Here is a 24,215-nt window from a genome sequence, read left to right on the forward strand (position 1 = left end):
GCGACCCGAGGGAAAAAAGAGCAGCGGCGGCGGCGGCGGCGGCGGTGCGCGCGTGTGTGCGCGTTGCACGTGCGAGCGAGCGAGTGGCTGCAATGCGGCACAGCATGCAGCGAGTGGCTGCTAGCGGCGTCGGGCGTGGCGGCGCGCCGCGCCGCGCCGGATAACTGACCTCGGCGTCGTCGTCGCCGCATATACCTGCAAGCTCCCGCTCCCCACCCGCCCGCGCGCGAAAGTCGCAGCCCTTTTCGGCTGCTGCTGGTACTGCTGCTGCTGCTGCTGCTGCTGCTGCTGCTGCTGCTGCTGCTGCTGCTGCTGCTGCTGCTGCTGCTGCTGCTGCTACTGCTGCTGCTGCTGCCGCCGCCGCTGCCGCGGACCGAGCCAGCGCGCTCCGTGGTTCTTTGACCCGCGACAGCATCGATCTCCCCTCCCAGCCGCGCGAACCTGCATCGAACATCTGTTTTGCTCGCAGCCTCCCTGCAGAGCGCCTGGCGCTTTGCTATGTTTTTTTTTATCTTACGTCGGTGCGACTGTCTCTGGACGGCGCTGCACCAGAAACGAGCAATCTTGTGAAAAATTGATCGCCTCGAAGCCGCTCGGCTCGCGTCTTTCCTTTTCTTTAGGGGAGGGGATTGTATCGATTGCTATCGGCTGTCCGTGAAAACTCTGTGCTCTCGGTGTGCCCAACGGACGTCGTCCGATGAAACGCCAATGCTAGCGAACCGAGCTTGCAATCTTGTCTCGGCCGCCCATGCGTTCCCAGACGCGTCGGCAAATCAGTTCAGAAAATAACCGTCGGCCGGCATCGCACACACGAGCGTGCGAGCACTCTCGAGCTAACGAGAGGGAGTGAGAGAGCCCCAGCTCGCGTACTCGTGCATACAACGCCTCTCCCGCATCTGTTTAGACACACCTGTCTCTTCACCTTTCCGCGGGTCCTTCACCCTCTCCGGTATACGTGTCTCTCTGGCAGAGCGGATCGGCTGCGGTTGCGGCGTCTGCCGGTTGCCAGGCAACCGCTCTGTAGCCTACGCGGCCTCGGCTATACGCGGATCCATATAACGAGACAGAGAGTGCGCCTGCCAAAGCTCTCGATCGGTTGATTACGATTGGCTGCCCGCGGGGGCGCGCGCGCTGCCACCGCCATCCGCTCTCCAGCCGTCGCATCGATTTACAACCGACGGACCCGCGCGAGAGCCTTTTACTCATTTTTTTCTTTTCGCGCCTGCCTCTCTTTTTTTTGTCTCGACTCGCCTGCACCGCGCCAGATTGATTCGCTTGCGCCCGCTGATGTGGCGACACGAGCTTTATGTGGTCTGCATCGCCGCTCCAGCGACGCTTCGCGTGTACCGAACGTCATTTCCGGAATGCTGTTGGGTTTTTTTTTTGGGAAATCTAGTCAGATGGAATGAAACTGAACCGAGATAGAAGTATCGGGACAATCCGCGACTAAAGTTGAATCAAGTTGGCTGGGCGTGGGGAGGAAAAAAACGCTCGCTGGAGCTGCAGCTCGCCCGCTTTCACAAGTGGCTTATTTCAGCTGAAGAGATCAAAGCATTGCCGTTCAGTGGGCCAATTTTGTAAGCACGCGAGACAGATATTTACCAGGAAACTGGGTTACAACCATTTCACATGCATTCGCGCGCGAATTTTCGTTCGGCCAAATGGCTTGGAAAAGCGAGCTAACCGAACGTAAAATGAGCGGAGTAATTTTTTCCGATATAATTTTGATCGCGTGCGTCGATACGCGAGACAGCGCAATTCTAAAGCACACGGTTCGACGCAGATGCGTTGGCGAACGCGACGAGAGCACATCGAGAAAATGCAGAGTCACTTTTACGAGACGCACGAGTTGCTCATCCGTTGTACAAGCCGTATCGTTGCTGTGACAAAGCAATGGTTTCAACGCGCATCAATCATCTAGAAGGTGCAAAAACGTGTGGAATTCCCCTCCGGAGCGCGATCGGTTCGATCGCTAAAAACATTCCATTACCGCGGATGCGTATCGCGAATAAACAGATAAACTCTTACAGTTAATCTGCGACAATAACAGAATAGACGTTCTTCGCTGCGTTTCACTTTATTCTTTCGTGATTTCTAAGAAAAACTGAGGATCAATTCGGAAGCAACCAGCGATTGCGTATTAGATTGAGTTTCGCCGAATATCAATATCGATCTTTTTAAACCTATGCGCACGGAGTTGAAGGTCCATATATCCGTTATTACTGCGTAGCCCCCGACTTGTCCAGAAATCTTCACACGCTCATGTCGAACAATGAGATGATTCATCAATTTGCCAAACATGGCTGCAGGGCATAACTTTTTCACGAAAAAAATAACGTATCCGACGGATTTTCGTCGTCGCTGCCAACATAAAAATCTTTCACCGCGAAAAACATATAACTCGTACCTCGTGCACATCCGCCCGGGAATCGTGCAATAAATTAAAAATGAATAAAGTCCTCGAGCATGAAACAATTCATAATCGACTCATTTCGCGCATAGCACTCCACAACGGCGAAGATGCACGCGTTAGGCGAAGAGACAAACGACTCGAAAAACGCTGATTTATCCGTAAGACTGTTTGCGATCGACGTTCCCGATGAAGAAAATAATTATCTCCATTTAAAAATGGAGCTCGTGGAAGAGCACTGGTACATGGTAAAAGAAGTGGTCGAAGCGCCATATCGTCCATGCAGCTCATATGTACAATGGAGGTCTTTCTGCATATACAGGGAAGCCAGTTTTACGATGCACGACATACCGCCAGCTCTCGAAGCATGGAGGTGGGACCCGGTGGAAAGCCGTGAATGGTACCGACAAGTTCTCCCCTCTCTCTCTCTCACTCTCTCTCTCTCTCTCTCTCTCTCTCTCTCTCTCTCTCTCTCTCTCTCTCTATCTCGATACGTTACCAGGAGAGAGAAGCATGCAACTCACGCACAGGCAAAAGAGTGAGAGAGAGAAGCAACGACGTGTCCTTAAGCTCGTTGAGCGTGTATACGTGTATGTGCCAATTTGCCGAGGAGGAGAAAGAACGTGGCTGTATGGTAAAAGGAGTCGAGCGTGTCATACGTACGTACGTATGGACGGATGGCTCTTTAAATGTGTAGTGTACGACGCAGAGGAAGAGCAGGTACATACTTACTTACGCGTTGGCCGCACACTTCATCGTCTCGATTTGTTGTCGCGCGTGTAAGCTCCCCCCCCCCCCCCTGTCGCTCTTTCTGAGAGACTGTAATCGTGGTTTTACGATTTTGTAAGGCTTTAAGATGCAACGGATACTTTTGATCTTCTCTACAAGCTTCTTTCAAAGTTATTTCAATTTATCAATGATGATAATGAAACCGTTAACTATCGAACTGGCATTCACTGATAAAAGTCCACTTAATAAAGTTGTAAATGGTCTTCTTTTGTAACAAAAATATCATTTTGGTCATGAAGGGAGATGCTTTCGTTTCAAGAGTTTTATTAATGTCTAAACTTAAATAAGAACTAAATATACCATTAAAGTCGAACAAAAAAGATTCAAAGCCAAAGTTCTGCTCAGATTTTTTAGCTGAATATTACACGCAGCGTGTGACATCGAGAGAGAGAGAGAGAAAGGGAGAGAAAGAGAGAGAGAAACAGACAGACAGAGACAAACAGAGAAAGAGAGAGAGAGAGCAAAATCAGTTACCGACGCTCCGATCTGACGGAAAAAAGAAGATAGACAATCCAATTGTTGAAAAGTATAGCGAGCGAAACCATTACTTGGGTATATATATGCTTTAAAAAAAGTGCGCGGCAAGGAGAGCAAAACCGCTGATGAATCGACAACGACGATGGCAACAGCCTACACACGTGCCAGACTCCACTGCAACAGCATTCCTTTGTTAGAAACCGATTTCTGGCCTGACTCACTCACACTGCAGTGACTCAAGCCTCCGGATCGCTGCCAATGTCCTGTGTCTGTGTGCGCGAAGACTTTTTTGACAAAGCAAAGAAAACAGTGCGAAAGTGCATTCCCTTCGCGCACACTGCCAAAGGGTTACTCTGATTATTTATACGACTAATCCTGTTAGTCATCGCGAACAGCTACATCTCACTGCGAAGGATTTCGCCCGCGGAAATCGTGGAATGCTTGTATTTAGCTTGATGAGGCTTTGGCTTATATCACGCCAATTGTTTTTTCAGACAAACAATACGGAGAGATTCGTGCCATTAGCTTTTTTCTTTTTTTTTTTGGCGTCACACCTGCTTTCATTTTATTTGGCTTTGCAGTGTCAATGTTTCAATTATTGCTCTTGAACGAAGTTCACTTTCATGGATAAAATATTGTACAAAGAATCCAATTTGAATAGAGACGATTCAAGTTACAATGAATCACTTCGAATAACAGTAGTCCATGAGTCAAATTCATTTTTAATCTGACAACACTGCTATTGATAAGAATCATGTATCATTTAACCATTAAGAATTACATTTACATGATACGAACGAGTTGAACAATTCATTGCCAAAAAATTTGTTGTGTGATTCATATCAAATCGCGTAAGGATTTGGCAGTTTTTTTATTTTTAGCTCAGAGATGCAAGCGTTGTCAGACGTGTTATATAATGACAATTAATTTGTATTGGTTTTCCCTGTTTAAGCCACTGAGTAAACGTACAATCATAAAAATAATGTATTTCTGAATTACTGTAAATACCAATACATATATGTATTTATTTAGGAATGAAAAATTTTAAATAAAATTTAATTTTTATTCATTTTCTCGAACGTTCTACTGGAACTGACTGGCTTCCAGAGATAAAATGTAGTTAACGAACAAAGTAAATGTACGTCTTTCGTGACTCCGAAATCAAATTTAATTAAAATAACCATGAGTAATACCAAAATTAGAAAGTTCCATTTGTAGCACGTTTTTTAGCAATCGCCCAAAAAAGAAACTACCATGATCGAAAATATTCACATTAACACTACAGCTAAAAATAAAAAATTAATCGACTGACCTGCTCAAAGTTCAAGCATCATCATTAAGGAATGTGCAAAAAAGGCTCGAGTCTCGGCGTAGAAAAAGCCGGTTGAAATATTCCGTAGGCTGAGAGCTCGACATAACCTCGAACAAAGATAAAGTTGACTGGCGACACCTGCCACTCCCTCAAAATACAATGACATTCATTCAAAATATAAATTTCTTATATACGGTATTCTTAAGGATACATTGATTGTAAAAAACAACTTGCCTGACGTGCGAGCTGCTCTCTCGAAGCATCTATGTACCTTTTTGCCTTCAACTATTGCCACTCCTCTTTACTGTGCAACACACATGCCCTGTTCAAACTCGCACTTCTTTTTTTCTAACATAGTTATCACCGCGCCGAATTTCTTCTCTTTTAAATAATTGGCAATTTGTGATATTAAAGTATAAAAAGCTGTTTAGTTAAATATTTAATATTTTTTAAGTATTATAAAATAATGTAGATAACGTATATATTATTGAAAGAGCTTCAGTAAACTGATGATAAGCAAATCAAATAAAACTACATACTTTTTTAGTCATATAGACTATATTTATTTTGATAAATTGCTTGGTTCCAACATTTATTTACCAAACAGAATAAATAAGTATAATTATTTTCGATTATTTCATAAAAAAATTCATGAAATAATCATTTTTATTGTTCAATGTTAGGGATGAACATCACAGAAATATTATGATCATTATTTTTACACAGAAAACAAAAACTTACGTAAAAAATAAATTTAGACTGCATTGATTGGTCAACTTTTTTTGAAGTGTTATTCGTTTTAGATAATTTATAGATCTATTTTTTTTAAGTAGAATAATAAAAAAATTTAATGTTTAAATTATATTAAGAATTTATGAAGATTGAACTTTTTATCATTATTTTCATAATTTCATATCAAGTATATTTCAAACTTTAGTTATGTTAGTTTATTGTAAGTTTTATTTTGAAATATCTTCAATTGCATAAGTATTTAGTTATTAGATGTAAAGAATTACTGCAAACATATAAATGTAGGATTACATAACCAGAATTAAATGCAAACATAAGAATATTTTATCGATTTTCCAATCATTTCTTTTACAATTTATGATTTATAGATTGATGTAAAGAAATTTCGAGAAATATAACATACAAATCTAAAAAATACTCGTAAAATATCAAATATAGTTGTTTATTGATTTTAGATTTTACCCTTCGAAAAATTTATACAAAAATGAAAAAATCTACAAATAATTTAAAAGCAATATTATAACAATAAAATGTTGTAAATGATGACACATTTTTCATAATTTTCCGTTCAAACTTAATATAAAAATTACTTAGTTATTAACTTACTATGCTTAACTTACCCAATAAAGTCAAAGTATTACAAAATTTTAAGTATATATACTAAAAAATACAATTGTTTATATATTCTTATGTTTTAAAAATATCCAATTCGGTTTTCATAACGTCATTTGTTATAAGCATGCCCATTTAAAACGTATAATGAACATAAAAGGCATGGAATACATGACATAAAAACAATAATATGGCATTAAATATAAATTAGAATTTAAAGTTGGTTTCTTGTTCAACTACAGATATAACTAATCAATTATCGTTAAACAATTCAGCATATGATCTATAAGATTTGCATATTCGACCCTGAAATAATCAAAAAAATAAATCAAGAGAAATAAATTGATATCAAATTTCACAATTTAAACGCTAATTACTTATAGCAAAGCCTACATACATTTTCTGCGGTATTGAAGTAATTTATTATCTCGTTGTTGTACAATTTTACCTATAAAATATATAATGCCATTGTAAAATTAATATGTATTAGTAAAAAATACGATCAAAATTAATAAAAGCTCCAGTTTTATACCTTTCAGAAAGCTAATGACACTATGATAGCTAGTTCTAAAATGATCTAGAAATTATTTGATTTGTGTCAATCCCCATAATGTGATGTCACTTCTTAAAGATACAAATGCTTGTAAAGATATTTGGAGCTATATTGCTTAAACTTGTTTTAATCAATCAGTTTAGTAAAAAATTCAGAATTTTAAATAATCTGTACATATACATGATTCAATATATATAACTATCTAAAAAGTAAGTTTTCCTTAAATAACTTGTGATGAACATAAAAATGAATAAATTTGTATAATCATAGTATACATACTCAATACTCTTGTTATATAACGCATATCAAAGCTAAATATAAAGCCATTACCTTTATTAGAATCATTCTGACATGGATACATAAGAATTTGGAAAACTGTTTCAGTAACATTATTCCAATTCAGTAAAAATATTGCACTAATTAGTTCTGAAAAAATATTTCCAATTGTACAAATTTAGCTATAAAAACTGAACAAATTTCAGCAAATTTAATTCATCATTTCAGTAAAACTTTTACTTGTTCATGTGTTTATGAGCAACAGGAATATAACGAAATTGTTCAAAAATTAAGATCTAATTTTGATTGCTGACACAGTCATTGATATTACAGTATTGTCATCTCTCTGCCTCCAAGTAACTTTTCTTCTAACACTTGCATTTTATGCGTATATGATTCATAAATCCTTCATGTAAGATGAATTCTTCGTGTAAGATCAATTCATCTTGTTTTATAAAATCTACAAGTAAATTATATACATATTTTTATTAAAAATTAATTTATCAATTAATTGATTTCATGTTTACTTACTATGTATAGTAATATCACAATAATTATAAAAAATGAAATAGTAAAAGATTTCACATTTATGCACTGCAAAGCACTGCTTAAATTTGAATATAAACTTGAAACATTGTATCCATCTATTGAATCATCTATTATAGGATTCTGTAATTCTGGCATTTAAAAGATAAAATCAGCTAAAGCTATAAAAATATAAAAAATTAATAAAAAAATAATTGTTAATATAACATTATACTGATTATAAATAAACATGGATTTCAATAAAAAATAATTATTTACCTGCAATATTCTGATATATACTTTTGCTGGTTCGTGATATCTTTCATAATTAAGTATTTTAAAAAGAAATCAAAATTTTTCTGATAACTTATAAAAATATAATTGTTTTGTTCCATTATTAATATAATTTGTACTACTATGAAATAACATGAATTCAAATCTTTGTTTTGAAGTATCATTTTACTGTTATTTTCCATGTGTCAACCTAAAAATAGTCGTAAATAAAAGAAATAGTTATAGTTATTTGTATTAATTATTGTTATTATTATTATAATTATTATTATTATGTTTTTAAAAAATTTTAAATATTTCCAAATAAAACATTAGATTACTACTTGAACATAGAGGTTATGATATAGTCTAAAATAATCAATAATGATTTGCTTGCAGCAAAGAAATGTCTAACATTTAAAAAATAATATTACTTATTATTAGAATAATAAGTAACTACAACAATTCAAAAAGATTCACCGTAATTCTAGTTCCTTCAGATACTGCAAAACTTTCTTTTTTTGAAAGTTTTAGATTATGATGTAAGAAAAATACTGTTTCATCGACTGCTTTTATAAGAGGTAATAAATCCATACTATTTTGGCGGTAATTGGTTTTATAGTAAAAATTAAAAGCTATGATATTGCCAGGGTCTATGTCCATCACAAATCACTATGCGATCATATTATCTATATAGTATAATAATTATAATCACAGATTTGATAATATATATAATAGTACTGTCGATAAATAGGATTCCGTTCTATGCGTAAAATGGAAATCCTAATTTTTCATAATGTAAATGAGATGTCAGATATATCAGTCAGGACAAAAATCTGGATTCTAGGGTATTTTGTCGCAGCGCAGACATCACTCGCAGCCGATAGCAAATATTGACCGTCACACGGTTACCCTCTTTAATCTTTATTTGATTGCTCTGGGGGCCTATTCTGAAAAAAAATTTTAGCACAATATCACATCTAAAGTGATTAATTCTGTGGTAAACTGAAGTGACAAACTGCTGATTTACCACAAAATTTTTTTTCAGAATAGGCCCCCTGACAGCTCTGACACGCTACGGAATAATAACTGGAGTTCAGACTCAGCTCAGTGCAATCAAGTCAGTTGATGGCCGTATGGGACACAGACTCGCTACCGTCTCCATGCTCGCTACTGTGAGTGACACCAAAGCCAACAAATACCAACAGAACAGAACAGAACAGAATCAGCTCAGTGCACATGGCGATGGCATGGTTCAATGTTCAATACGTGTTTTGAAACAAATCTGCAAAATAATTTTGTATTTATAACCTTTTTATGTGTTTCAATATTGAAATACTAGTACAACAGTTTACTATTTTATAATCTTGTTGATTTGTTATAAGTAAACAAAATGGTAATTTGATATAAACATACAAGTATAAAAAATGTTTATATTCATTTTTTCTGTACTATTAATATTTTACTATTTCTTATAGTCAAAAAAATTTAATAAGAAAAATGCAGTCACTTTTAGTCTGGTTCACAGATCACAGCATGATCCACTTGTGGCTGATGAATCAGCACCACAGCGAGTGCTTGTACCACTTACTAAACAGAATAAGAAGCAGACATCAAGTACAGAAATACAAAAAGAAGCAATACATAAGTATAGAGTTTGCTTCGATCATGATTATGAGTATTTGAAAAATCTAACAGACGTTCGTCGTTTGGATAATGAAGAAGAAGCTCATTCCTCAGATATAACATCAGAACTAACAGATACAAAAATCACTTTACCTTCTTCTGTTTTTCAATCCAATGTTGAAGAAAAAGTAGGTCTTTTAAATAAAGCTATAGCAAGTACTGGTCTAAACTTAAACTTAGATTCAGATGTTGTGGCTGCTTTGGATGATGATTTTGATTTTGATGATCCTAATAATCAGCTTGAAGATAACTTTATGGAATTGGCAAATCAACAATTACCATTCGATGAATGTGATGAAGAATATAATGAAGAATTCGATGATAATTTTGATGAAGATTTTGATGGAGAAACTTATTGTAAGTATGAAACAATACCATTAAATATTGAATTTTAGATCATGGTATGTTTCAACAAGGTGTTATATTAATTCAAATATATTTCTCATACAGATGGTGATAATGTTCAATTTGAGTCACTAGATTGTCCATTTGCAAACGAAGAAACAAAATCAAGATTTACAGAATATTCTATTTCGAGCAGTGTTATGAAAAGAAATGATCAGTTGACCATACTAGATGATAAATTTGAAAAAGTGAGTTTTTATTGATATTTCTTAATTAATTAATATACCTTTACCTAAAATGTGAACATTACTTTTCACACATACAAGTATATAAGAGATCTTTAATTTGAGACTTTAACAACAATAAATTAGAGTAATTAAATTGGTTCAAATTCCACCTTGAACTGTAGGTTCAGTTATGATGCATGTAAAAATTTCTCTCTCACAATTCCAGAAGTGGTACATGAGGTAAATCTACATGCTAATGACTATAAGGAACCAAAGCTAATACATATAGATACCTAGTGTATCTTTGCAGAGTTCCGTATGAACATAGTTCTTTAAGTAATAATAACAATAACAATCCGTAAGCTTATATCTTAAAGAACTTGAAATTTATTAACACATAGTGTGCTTTTTGTTTTTTATATTTAACTTATGTTATGCTAATGATTTACTGTAATGTATTTAATTTGTAGCTCTATGCAGATTATGATGAACATATAGTAGGATCTTTAGACTGTGAAGAAATAGAAGGTAATATAGAAATAGATTCTGAAAGATTACTACAAATTAGTAATCAATACAATGAAGAAAATGAGGTATTAAATTAAATTATTTTAATACAATCTATATTTTTAATATTTTTTTCTGAAGCAAATTTATTTCAAACTTTAATTAATATTTCTTTAAGGTTGTAAATGTAGCAGAATTGATGAAGGATAAAATGAATTTGCAAACAGAGCTACAGAACAGTTCAGATGTTGATAGTGATAATGAACCCATAAATGCAGTTACTATACATTGCGACAAAAATAAATGGGATTGTGAAAGTATTCTAGGACTTTATAATAACAAAAATAATCTTCCTCAAACCATTTCAGAACGAAAGGTATGTAGGTGGTTAATAAATGTTTGAAAAATTCTGTTTTGTTAATATAATGGATGTAGTGTATGATTCAAAATGACTACATATTTTTTGCAATTTCTAATATTGCATTAAGTTAAGTAACTGATAATGTATTGCATTTATGTTGTATGTAAACTAATTAAATTAAATATGAACTAGCATATGAACAATTAAAAAACAAATAGTTTTTACTTGTCATGTAACATTTGTTATAAAAGTAATTTATGGTTCTCAAAAAACAATGACAGTTTCAATTCATTAAAACCCTTTTAGTATACTGTTGTTTGAGGTGTACAAAAGGCACAACTAATCATTATGTTTGTTCAATGTAATCATTGAACATGAACAATTATTCAGTTTACTTTAAATAAACAAATAATTTATTAATATGAGCAATATTATTCACAGGATCATCAAACAATTAAAATAAATACGAAAACTGGTATTCCAACAAATTCTGAGCAGTGCTTGAGAAATATAAGAGCCGTAAACTTACCACCAGAGCTGCGATCTACTATTCAAAAATCAATGAACTCTCAACGAACGTGTACTTTGAACAAGTCAGTGTATAGTAGGCCGAAAAATGAGAGTCCTGAAGAAAGAAGGCAAAGAAAACAACTCGTCAAGGATGAACGAAAAGTAATCTTTGCAGTCATTATATTTCGAATACTTTAAAATATATTTTGACGTTATTAATATTAATGTTTTAAAATAGGAAAGAAGAAAGGAGCGCAAGATAAATCTTTTGGCCTTCAAAGAAGAAGAAAAGAAGCAGAAAAAGATATTGCTAAACAAAAATCAGAACATCCAAGGTAATCGTATTCTGTAAACACGTGAAAACATATTTCATACAATGTTATTTTTAAATATTATAAATATATATTATACAAAAATACTTTAAAAAATTAACCATTTTATATTTCTTAATATACAATACTATTTTGCTTACGAAATACTACCCTTAAATTGGTTTGATATCTGTAATTTAACATGTAAAAAACATTATAGTACCACGTCGAATCAAAAAAGCGAACAAAAGCTTAGCTGTTTACATTTATGTAAAATTTTACATCATACAAATGCAATTTCAATGTAAAATTGTAAAGCTTTTTTTTTTACAACAGCGCGTGATTTAGGTGAACTTGATCATCTAAGCTACAATTTTTCCAACAATTCAGACAAATCTAGATAGTTGAATATTAAAATATAAAAACTAAAATATAAAAAATATTATATATGTATTTTTAATTTGTACATGTTTCATACAAAAATAACAAGCTTAGAAACTAATAAAGATAAAGATTTATTTTTTATTATTAAATATAGTTCCACAAAGTTACATATAAATCAACTTTTTAGAACTGGATCATCTGGCCCTGACAAAAAAAGAAAGTTAGGTATAATTTTAATGAATGTTATTGAATAAGATAAATTCTATTTTATAAAGAAATTCTATATACCTTCCTCTTTTTATCACCACCAAGTTCGAAATGTTTACAACGCTTAAGAGGAATCTGTTTCCTGTACTTGCATTCAGTGCACTCCATCCTTAATACAATTTTCTTAGTGGTCTTAGCCTATAATACATAGCATCAATCAAATATATTTCATTAATTATATTCAATTAAATTAATATCTACCAAAAATATTAAGAATGGGTAAAAAAATTATTGCATACACTAGCAGCCAAACATTAAGAGCTAAATCATCAAATGAACTTTAAAAGTAATTAAAGTAACTAAAGTAATCTAAATTAACAATTAATTCAATTAGATTAGAATACTTCAAATTTAGTATATTTTTACGTTTGTATTACCATTTTTTCAATTAATTAAGGCAAATTACATATGTTTTGAAATTCCACATGTGTGTTTCATACTAATGCTCAAAAGTATGGTATATATAATGTTTTAAAAAATGTTTTCAAAAATAAAAATAAAAAAATATATAAAAACACCACTTTATTAATTACATTTATGTAAGCATTCACACATTATGAACAGTTATCCAAGATAAATTTTTAAATGGCTATCGTATGAGTGTTATCCTTATTGCAAATTGTATTTAAAAAATTTCTTACCTTCTTTCTGAAGATAGGCTTGGTTTGGCCACCGAAACCTTGTTGTTTGCGGTCGTACCGCCGCCTACCCTGAGAGGCATGCCTTTCCTTGCTCTTTTTGTACTGTGCCACCTTGTGTGGCTTATGTACTTTGCATTTTTTGCAAAAAGTACGTCTCTGTTTAGGGACATTTACCTGTAATACAAAGAAGATTATTCAGTCATTAACTTTTAAAAAATTCTATTACAACATCTATACTTCTTGAAAAAAAATACAAAGAAACGTAAAACAGTGAGATATCACAATGAAATGATATGAATATTCACATTTTGAAATCGACGATAACAGTTACGCTATTTAAAAACTATTGTTGTTTATCACTTATTAAAGAACTCTTAGATTAGATATCTCCAATGTCATCAACATGTAAAGTTGACAAAAAATGCAAAACGTTCCAAACGAAAATTAGCCAAAAAATGTTTTAAATCGTTAATTGTTAATTTTGTGTTGGATATCATAGTAACGATGTTGATGGCATTGGACTAAAAAATTATTTTTACAAGTTCGTTCACATACCATCTTTAACGTATTTATATAGAAGAAAAAGACTGAAAAAGATCGAACATGGGTGGCAGCAGGCAGAGCGAAAGCAATGATGAAACGATGATTGTGGCGACATCTAGTTGAAACACATACAGATGCAGCTAGCACCGGTGATATGGTGGTAAAATTTTTGAAAAATAGTTACATTTCGATAACTACAGATGGTTCATTTCCGGTCCGTGCAGCTTTGTATCCGAAGAATGATATTAAGTAATTTTTTTTTGGAATTTTCAGTATCAAGTTTACCTAAATAATTCACTGACAAGTGTAATTACATTTTTGGAGTTAATTCATCGCTTGTCGATCTTCCTATGTCTACATTCATTTTTTCTTCGGATAACCAACCAATATATTCTACATGATATTGTATAACTTCTTGAAAACAAGACGTTGTAGACCTTAGTGTGTGATCAATATAACTGGAGATATCTTATAGTTGAACGAAATGAGGGTGGAATGTCACGCTGGACAAGAATCTCTTTTCGATACTCCGTGCGCAAAGTGCGTCTTTTACGCACGCTCGGCAGAAAACGTGCGTTGAAAATTGCACTTTCCACACGTCGTATCAAAAAATACGGTACGGCACATGTTCGGGAAAGAGTTTCTCGTCTCGTGTACCCTTCCACCCTCGCTTCGCTCGGGCATAAAAGCCACACGAGACAAGAATCTACTTTCCCGCACTAGTATCGTAATATACTATTCCCGCACTTGTATCGTAATTTTCAGCGCACGTTTTCTACCGAGCGTACGGGAAAGACGTACTTTGCGCACGGAGTATCGAAAACTATCATTTATATCCACAAAGTAGATTGAATTCATCTACTCATAAATTGTTGAGATATGATTGTCAGGTTATAAGAAAATTTCTATTGTCAATTGCATTTTACGAGGGTCGTTTGAAAAGTCCGTGCAAAGTCAGAGAGATGGCGCTACTAGTGCGTATCAAGGTTATTTTCAGTTAGTGGCATATCTTGGAAGAGCACACACCAAGTTTCAGCCAGATCGGACAATTACTTTGCGTTTTACATTCGTTTCAATCAAAGAAATCGAGTGGTTGTAAAAAAATGTCCAAACAGAATTTCTTCTATTGGTTAGAAATTTCTTTTTCGAAGGCAAAACGATTCTGGAGATGAAAATGAGGCTTGATAACCGTTTTGGTGATTGTGCACCTTCGATTATAATGATTGAGAAGACTGCGGTTACCCTAGCCTGCAAAGTGTAATGGACAGTGAAAAAAAAAATACCATTCGAAACATCTCTAATTGAACCCTCCAAAAATGCTCAATATTTTAATTGAACCCCTTCAGTTGTCCCAAAAAAAATTAAAAACTATGATGATTTTTTCGTTTTTTGCAACTGCGATATCTTTAGTAATACTTAATATTTTTGCAAAAGAAACAAGGCAAAAAATTGAACCTTTGCCTGTTTTAATTGCACCCCTCCCACTTTTTCAAAATTATTAATATATATGTCAAAAACAACAATCTAACTTTATTGTATGTTCTTTCCAAATAACCCAATAACCCAATAATCTATTTGAAAAGAACATACAATAAAGTTAGATTGTTGTTTTTGACATATATATTAATAATTTTGAAAAAGTGAGAGGGGTGCAATTAAAACGAGCAAAGGTTCAATTTTTTGCCTTGTTTCTTTTGCAAAAATATTAAGTATTACTAAAGATATCGCAGTTGCAAAAAACGAAAAAATTATCATAGTTTTTAATTTTTTTTGGGACAACTGAAGGGGTTCAATTAAAATAATGAGCATTTTTGGAGGGTTCAATTAGAGATATTTTGAATGGTATTTTTTATTTTTACTGTCCATTACACTTTGCAGGCTGGGGTAAGGGAGGTATTGAGAAGTGGGTTCAAGATTTGTTGGATGACCAAGAGGGCACAAAAGACGCTGAATGTTCTGGACGCCCTGTTGAGGTTACCACTTCAGAAAGCAATACAGAAACGAAATGAGTCTTCTAACTATTTTAGTCAAATTAAGATACGACTAAAACATCTTGATCTGAGACTTGAAAATGTAATATAAATTCAACCATTTTTTGTATAGAGATAAATAAACGTTTTTTGTACTTCAGTTGGATACAATTTGATTTAGTCCAACCTACTCACTTTCTTTGTAATATATTAGAACATTTGCGAAAAGAAATAAAAAATGTATAATTTTCAGAAATCTATCATAAATATGTTGTCATGAAAATTACAGGTTTAAACTGTTTTTATATCCTTCAATAATGTCTATCAAGACTAATCTTGTACAATTGTACAAGACATCCATAGCAAAAATATTGTGTGTATCTCTATTTTACTATATAATAAGTTCTAAATTAATATATTAACTATAATATCTAAAGTTTTGATATTTTTTTCAAAAGTCTTAATTTGATATAATAAGCTGTCATCTAATTTCTCTATACGGGTTAGTTTTATAATAAAAACTTATTTAATAAAAATAAGGGAAAAATGGTCCATTGTATTTAAATAGTATAATGATGATGATGACTATTTGAAAAATCAATATTGTTGAAAACAGTTTCAATAATCTCTTATACTCTTGTAAATGAGAAATTTTCAAAAAATACAAAAGATTGATACTAGCCTAGTGAATCAATTAAACTGTGCTAATATTTTGACATTACACATTTGATTAATTGGAGTAATTGCAAGTTATCATTATCAATAAGATTGGAAATTCTTATAATTTAATCATTAAAAAAATAAAACTAGTAGCTTTCAAAATAATTTCAATTTTCAATTTAATGTACAGTAATTGTTTTAATACAAATTAATTGAGATAAATTGCTGGCTATTAACTTATTCCAATCTTGTCAAAAATACCAGTAGTGCTTGTACTCTTGTATTCTTTATCATTGGATTTAGTTAGAGTATTCGTAGGATGTTTCGTTACACCTTGAAGCTTCTGATTTTATTCAATTTCAGTTTATCGAGATTGAAGAGCAATCATGATATTGGTCCTCTACATCAGTAATCAAAACTACATTTGCAATATCCCTATAGGTTTCCAAATCAACATTACTAGAAATTATTAGAAAACAAGCCTATTGCATTTTATGGCTACTATATAGATTCACGTTTTGGCTGAAAATTTCAAACCCTATTTGTTGTGTCTAAATTTATTTAAATTTATTTGTAAGCCTAATAAATTATTGCCTTCAAAAAAAATCCTTTTGACCAATATCTATTTCAGAAAATAAAATTGCTAGAGTTTAGTTCTGACAAATAATAATGATATTAAATGTTATTTATTGTTACTATTTTGCAGTAGGAAAAAAATGTGACATCAAAGTTGAAAATTACATAATAATGTAATGTTAAAATTTCAGTAAAAATGCAGTGCAAATACTTGTCTATTGAGGTGACAATAAGATTGACCATCGAAAATTTTGTGTCAAATGCGGGTAACAATCTTTCTGATTTTAATGTTGATTATTTAACTTTTCTAATTAAATCAAACAGAGCTTTTATGCCATTCATTGAACCTCTCACAACAGGATCTGATTTAGCTAATATGGATTGCTTTATAATTGACTTTTTAACACTGTAATATAACAGACTCTCTGACATTTACATCATCCACAATCATAACAAAAAAAAGTAAAAGAAGCAATATTATTTAAGATGCATATCGCTTCAATTAGATCTTGATTTATTGCAATAAGCAATTGTCTGAAAACATAGTAAAGTTCATAATTTAATTAAAATGACAAAATCTTTTACTAAACATGTAGATTTTGTTGTTGTTTAGATTAGTGAAATTATTAATAATTAAAGTACTTATTCTTCACCAACATTATTTTCGTTAAAATAAACTTTATACTCCAGTTGCTTAAATGTTTCTTTAAAATATTTTATTATCATTGGGATTGAAATGGATATCATGATGTATTAAGTAGTTAAAGAAAATGTACTTTGCGAAAGGAAAATGATTTAAGTTTTCAATCGTTGATAAACATTTAATATCTGTATAAAAATCAGATTCCATTATAGAAATACAGCAGACAGAATTTCAGCTGTAATATATACATTTGTTGTTACTTAAATTTATATGTCTATATACTAACAGTGAAACACAAATAAAATATGAAATGATGGAAGACTAAAGTTAAAAAGAATTGTGTCTCCCTTTTCACGTTACATTTGAGCCTTGAAAGCTAAACATGAGCTTGTGAGACAATTTGAAGGTTAAAGTATAATGAGACATTGTACATACATACCTAAATTCGTTGTGCAGATACTGCATGACTTTGATAACAAATAAAAATGTTACTGAGTACTAAATATACAAGATAAATATCCGACTGCATGGGTCGATTGCAATAATAGGTACTCCTTCTCCTCTATTTGATGTTATATGAAAAAAAACATTATTTGGTAGCAGACGCTACTTTTCACATAACGGCTTTAAGCATCCATACATATTTTATATAAAGGCGCCACATATTCACTAGTTTCAGTACCATTCGTCCATTGCGTTGCAACGGTGTTAATATGAACCACTGTAACGGCGGTCTGCAATGACGTGCTGCTTGTCACAATTTACATTTACCAAGAAAATATTGGAAAACCAAAATCGTTTATCATGAGTGATTTGAATATTCCAATAATAGAACCCACTGTTGACTATACAAAGGTTTGACAACTTTTTATTCTGTTGCATGACTAACCTTATACATACAAAATGAAATATCAACTACAATTTACAAACTCATTGCATTTCAGATTCCTTCTGTAAATCAAAAACGAACAATAGCTTTTATAAACCACTTTATAGCTCACACAATAACATTTTTGAATAAATTTTCACTGTCTTGTGAAGAGAAACTTTTTGACTTTGAAGACAAAATACAAAGGGTTGAAGCATCATTAGAACTCTTAGAAGCAAGGGTATTTATTTTTATAAAAAATAATTTATATACGGCCAATTGAAAATCTCATTGCTTTATGTTTAGTTATCAACGATTCCAATTGCTGATAATGAACTGATCAGCAACATAGTTAAAGAGAAAAAAAGTGAAGAACAAATAACTAAACACTCAGAAGTAACTTTATATGAAAATATTGAAACTAAAGATGAAGTTCCTATTGAGCCTAAAGTTGAAGAATCTAATATGCAGCCAATAAGTTTGGATCCACAATATGCAAAATACTTTAAGATGGTTAGTGTTGGTGTACCAAAACCAGCTGTTAAATTAAAAATGGAACAAGAAAAATTGGACCCATCTATTTTAGAGTGAGATTTTTATTTATTATTTTACAAATACTATATTTATAATTTCAGAGTTCATTTAAAAAAATATGTTTATTTGGTTTTTATTTCTAGCAATCCTCATTTACTAGTTCCAAAACCAAAAGATAAGAATTCAGATATAAATGTAGATAGTTGAAAAAAAAATAAATAAAAAGTTTTGTATATGCATTTTAATTTTGTACATATATTTGAAATAAAAAGAACAAATTTACAAACCAGTAAAGATTTTTTATTTATTATTATTAAATATGGTTCCTTAAAGTTATCTTTTTAGAACTGGATCATCTGACCCTGAAAAAATAAACAAAAAAACAGTATGAGTTTTAGTAAATGCAGTTGAATAAAACAATCTTCTTAGAAAAAACTCTACATACCTTCCTCTTCTTGTCACCACCAAGTTCAAAATGCTTGCAACGTTTGAGGGGAATCTGTTTCCTGTATTTACACTCAGTGCACTCCATTCTCAATACAATTTTCTTGGTGGTCTTAGCCTATTATACAAAACATCCAAATATATTTCATCAATTATACTCGACTGAATTCATATCTACCAAGATTTTCAAGACTAAATAATGGAAATATGGAAATCATTCCATATAATATTAGCTATATGTTTAATATTCAAACATTAAGAACTAAACTGTAACACTGATATAAAACGTAAAGAAAGCATATTAAATGAATCAATTTCTAAACAGTTATATTTTAAAAAACTGTTTCTACTGATTAAAATTAAGTTATAATTGTTAATTATATTAATTATATATTAATTATATATTAATCTACTACAAATCAATTTTATGTTGATACTCAGAAAAATGATTTACTTGGTTTTTTCAATAGTTTTCTAGATTATCTTATATTAATTGTTTTTAATGTGAACTGTATTTATAAATTTCTTACCTTCTTTCTAAAGATAGGCTTGGTTTGGCCACCGAAACCTTGTTGTTTGCGGTCATAACGTCGCCTACCCTGAGACGCATGCCTTTCTTTGCTCTTTTTATACTGTGCCACCTTATGTGGCTTATGTACTTTGCACTTTTTGCAAAAAGTGCGCCTCTGCTTAGGTACATTCACCTGTAATACAATAGATTATTAATCGTCATTAACTTTTATAAAATTTTGCTGACAATTAAACTTTTTGAAAAAATGTATCAGAAAACGTAAAATAGTGAAACACCATAATGAAATAATTTGAATATTCACGTTTCAAAATCAACAATAATATATGCTCTATGCAAAAACCATTATTTATCACCTATTAAGCGACTTTTAGGTTAGATATCCCCGTGTCATCAACATACAAAGTTGACAAAAAATACAAAACGATGACTACAAAAATAGTCAAATAGTGTATTAAAACAATAATTATTAATCTTGCACTAAATAATAACGAGATGATGTTGATTGTAATGGATGAAAAAATTATTTTTATAGATACATTCACCTACCATCTTGAATGTACGGAAAGAAAGGAGGCGAGGTATGCCAGTACACAGTCGGTCGCGAAAAGGGAAGTTGATCGTTGCGACATCTAGCTCAGACGGATGCGCTACTGTCGCGGTATAGTTTTTAGCTTTTTAGGAAAAAAAACTTTTTTTGAATTTGTCATCGTTTGCGTTTCACTGCTCCTCTTTCAGTTCGATGGTTCTGTCTTTTCGCAATCATCTATCGCGCTAAAAAATGGGTTCATGTGAAATTATTCCTGGAAAATTCGCGTAAATAATTTAGAATAAGCAAGCAGCAAAGTGCATGTGCACTTATACGCTACTCTCAGTAATCGAGTGAATGGTAATGCGCGTAACGTAAGCATGATTGATTTGATGAGAGAGAAAGAAAGAGAGAGAGAGAGAGAGGGAGAGAGAGAGAGAGAGAGAGAGAGAGAAAGAGAGAGAGAGAGCCAGGAGAATAGATTTTTACACAGTGACAACTAAAATCAACTTTGCAATTCAATCGATATCATACCATTTGCACTGTAAAAATATTTTTCCGCTGCAAGTCATTGTCGAACGGAATATATCATTTTATCCGACACCTATTTTTTTTCTTTTCGATTTCAAGGTGCAGTCTACGAAAGCCCGGATCGTATTTATAAGTGCAATAAAGCAAGGCGAGCGCGGTCGTGGGAGAGAGATGGTGAGCGTGGGAGATGAAGAGAGAGAATGCAGGACAGAGAGAGTGAGAGAAAGAGACAGATGGACTTACGTAAAAGTGCTGTGCAAGCGAGACAGAGAATCTGAGGAGCTACGTCGGTGTCGCTCGAATACAATTTCGAGAGTGCCTAGTATTTCCAGCAAAATAAGTGATTCACGCTGCCGCTTGTCGAGTCTTGATGCACGAATACTCTCAATTATGCGAATGTGCTGATGTCTCTCTCGTTTTAACTTTATACTTGTCATTGCATGAAATTTTATAAGACACAAGATGAAATGATTCCTATGTATTCGTATATAAGAATTTCAAGACTACATTTTTAACTGTTTCTTACATTCCGCGCTTTTTTATTCCGGTCACTGCAGTGAAGGACGAGATCCAATAACAGAAAGAAAATGTCCACGTTTCTTATTTTATACAAATTCATTTGTAATTTGTATTTGAAATCATTAAAATTTTCAATTTTTATTTTTCAAAATTATTTGCTTGCTGAAAGTGAAGCTAAATCACTTTATTGAATTTCCTCTAGCAAGGAATAGCATTAGCCGCGCCTTTGAAGATAAAACATTGTTTTGCCTTGAATATCGTTGCTTTCTCAAAGAAAATATATATTGGCTATATTTCAAGTAAATGTTTTCCGCTTTTATCTAGATTTATTCTCACCTTTCTACTCGAAAAGTTTTGGCTTAGAGTTTGTCTCTGGGACAATAAGAAAATTAAATTTCGCTAGATGTTCCTGCAATAAAAGGAAGATTACCTACCCCCGTTGACCTTCATGAAAACTCGGCAATCCACCGTCTGCCTGCCATATGGTTCGAAATTTTCCGCGTCCGAATTTTCGCTGAACTTTCAACGCTCACTTCGACATAGTCATTTCATTTGTTGCAATAAGTAATGAAACCTTTTAATGATATAACAATCATCGATTGAAAAAAAAATAAATAAAAAATGTGAATATTACATTTAATTTATTTTACTTTTACTGTTTGTAAATATTGCAATAAGATTATTTAATAACCATATTTTAACGATGACAACAATATAATGCTTCATAATTTAAACGAAAATTACCTCAATTAAGCCATCGCAAGGTAAATGTGAATTATATACTTTACGTCCATTGATTTGTACCGTGCCAAGTAACATATAAAACTCTTTCAAGAATTCGACAAGGAAGTTTCAACTAGAAAAATCAATAAGAAAATTATCGGCTACATATTCCTATAGATCATTATTAACTAAATGAATGAATGGCCAGATAACTCGTGTAGCCGATATCGTTGTGCGTGTACCCACAACATAATATCATCATATATAACGCGTGTGCAGTAGTGTAGCCGCGCGCGTCAAGGAAAAATCTGCATAACCAATGTCAACGGCCCGAAAGCAGCCTATTTCCGACACTTGTTTTTTTTCTGCGAGATGAAAATCTCTCCCTCGTTTATCTAGATTTTTTTACCCTATCGTGAGCCTTGCTCGTGCATACACAAATTACACATTTTTCTTTCATCCTCAGTGCAACAATGTGCGCCGCTGTATGATCACAGAGGCGAGGATTGAAATTTCAGCGTTGATCAACCAATGGCACAGCTACGGCCCGCACTTTACATGCACTTGCCTTATCCTCAGCTCTCCCTCTCCCCGCCCGGGCTTTTTCCATTTTTCGGCACTGTGCTGCGTCGCGTTTCGCGCGGGAAAGAGCTGCAACGTGTTCACAGAGAGAGAGAGAGAGAGAGAGAGAGAGAGAAAGAGTGAGAGAGTGGCACCGGGAGGAAGTGATGTCTACGAAAAGAATGGGTGTGAGGAGGAGGAGATCTATTTTTCCGGCGTCGCGTGCGCAACCACTCAACAAGTCGGAAAGCAACACGCACGCTTTGCGTCGACGGGGAGAGAGCGAGACAGACAAGCCGATTATCGAAAAGACGCCGACTGCGCTCGTTAGAGATAGCTACATGAGGTGCTGTTGAGGAAGTAAGAAGGGAGACGCGCGACTAGCACGCAAGCTTAGCTTCTTTAGCTTACTCTGCGCTGTTTCAGTGCATTATATTTTGCAGCGATTGTTTTTAGTCTAAATAGATTGACAACTCCCAATAAAAACTCCGTTGTCGAATATATTGCGCTTTTTTTTCTCAACGCACAAGGTCTACAATGACATGCTCGACTCGTTGCTTGGCTTCTCTCTCTCTTTCTCTCTCTCCGCACGCGACCGCGCATGTACTATGCCGCGGCGGCGGGGTCGGCTCTTTTGGTGGCGCGTATTTTTCTCATTGCAAATTATGATGATCGAGTTTCAAAGCGACATGATGATGCGGTATCGCGAGAATTGCAAAGATGGCACGATAATATTGACGAGGGATGCAATGAGCCGAGTAAAATGCCAGCGGAATACGCATTGCGACGCTTTATCGGCTTTCAAAGCCGCGCCATCTTCATTTTTGAACAAAGCATCTACTAGCTAGAGCGAGAAAGAGAGAGCGGCGTTTGAAACGCGCAGCAAGCAACAGCAACACAGTACACATAGAAGGTATGCGCGCTAGAGAGGATGAGACCACTGGCAGCAACGTTGCCGGATCCTTTTTCATGGATTTTTCTGTTTGCCCCCATCGCGTACCCTCCGCTCTCTCCCCCTTAATACTAGCTGTACGCCGGAATCGCATATAATGCTTACGTACCTTTGTGCTAAATAATCATTTCAATTGTTACTCAACTTACTCTCCTATTGAGTGGGGTAATTTTCCAAATGTCGTGTGGAGCTTGTTTACACGGTTCTCGCTGAACTTTTGCGTCTTTGTTCTCGCGATACTGCATTTTATTTTTAACGAAACTATTTATAGGCGCGAACTTGTCAAGTCATAATGTTTTTATTGACAAATATCGCTAACATTGTTGGCCTTTTATGTATCTTCCAAGTTCGTATTCATGACGAGCATATCGCTTTAGATGTCATTCTGGATTTCGTAGTCTTGTGCAATAGCGCCATAAT

At 33.8% G+C, this 24,215-nt stretch overlaps 4 protein-coding genes and 1 long non-coding RNA gene across 6 annotated transcripts; 2 read left to right on the forward strand and 3 right to left on the reverse strand.

Annotated features, from left to right (window-relative positions):
* Positions 1–6,204: 6,204 nt before the first annotated feature.
* Positions 6,205–9,128, reverse strand: LOC131663428 (uncharacterized). 2 transcript variants are annotated; one of them, XR_009301852.1, is made up of 8 exons: positions 9,005–9,128; positions 8,455–8,919; positions 7,984–8,188; positions 7,711–7,886; positions 7,420–7,639; positions 6,883–7,329; positions 6,748–6,798; positions 6,205–6,656 (listed from the first exon to the last, which is right to left on the reverse strand). It is a non-coding gene; the product is annotated as an uncharacterized LOC131663428 (long non-coding RNA). The 2 variants fall into 2 exon arrangements; XR_009301853.1 differs by lacking the exon at positions 9,005–9,128 and having other exon boundaries at positions 6,883–7,105; positions 7,183–7,329; positions 8,455–8,792.
* A 104-nt stretch (positions 9,129–9,232) lies between these two features.
* On the forward strand, positions 9,233–12,333 carry LOC131663423 (protein LTV1 homolog). Its single transcript, XM_058933826.1, has 7 exons — positions 9,233–9,370; positions 9,453–10,017; positions 10,111–10,253; positions 10,703–10,825; positions 10,918–11,115; positions 11,542–11,772; positions 11,849–12,333. The coding sequence occupies exons 1-7, from the start codon at positions 9,368–9,370 to the stop codon at positions 11,960–11,962; spliced, it is 1,377 nt and encodes a 458-aa protein (XP_058789809.1). The 5' UTR covers positions 9,233–9,367; the 3' UTR covers positions 11,963–12,333.
* An 87-nt stretch (positions 12,334–12,420) lies between these two features.
* LOC131663426 (large ribosomal subunit protein eL42-like) lies at positions 12,421–18,212 on the reverse strand. The gene is made up of 5 exons (XM_058933828.1): positions 18,045–18,212; positions 13,769–13,871; positions 13,214–13,387; positions 12,594–12,710; positions 12,421–12,509 (listed from the first exon to the last, which is right to left on the reverse strand). The coding sequence occupies exons 1-5, from the start codon at positions 18,068–18,070 to the stop codon at positions 12,489–12,491; spliced, it is 441 nt and encodes a 146-aa protein (XP_058789811.1). The 5' UTR covers positions 18,071–18,212; the 3' UTR covers positions 12,421–12,488.
* A 73-nt stretch (positions 18,213–18,285) lies between these two features.
* LOC131663425 (WASH complex subunit 3) lies at positions 18,286–19,346 on the forward strand. The gene is made up of 4 exons (XM_058933827.1): positions 18,286–18,460; positions 18,550–18,714; positions 18,780–19,060; positions 19,151–19,346. The coding sequence occupies exons 1-4, from the start codon at positions 18,410–18,412 to the stop codon at positions 19,212–19,214; spliced, it is 561 nt and encodes a 186-aa protein (XP_058789810.1). The 5' UTR covers positions 18,286–18,409; the 3' UTR covers positions 19,215–19,346.
* LOC131663427 (large ribosomal subunit protein eL42) lies at positions 19,234–20,671 on the reverse strand. Its single transcript, XM_058933829.1, has 4 exons — positions 20,530–20,671; positions 19,982–20,155; positions 19,453–19,569; positions 19,234–19,369 (listed from the first exon to the last, which is right to left on the reverse strand). The coding sequence occupies exons 1-4, from the start codon at positions 20,530–20,532 to the stop codon at positions 19,349–19,351; spliced, it is 315 nt and encodes a 104-aa protein (XP_058789812.1). The 5' UTR covers positions 20,533–20,671; the 3' UTR covers positions 19,234–19,348.
* Positions 20,672–24,215: the final 3,544 nt, after the last annotated feature.

The sequence above is a fragment of the Phymastichus coffea genome, unplaced genomic scaffold (genome assembly GCF_024137745.1).
Source record: "Phymastichus coffea isolate CEN01 unplaced genomic scaffold, Cenicafe_Pcof_1.1 PCOF00036, whole genome shotgun sequence".
In the NCBI taxonomy this organism is placed as follows: Eukaryota; Metazoa; Arthropoda; class Insecta; order Hymenoptera; family Eulophidae; genus Phymastichus; species Phymastichus coffea.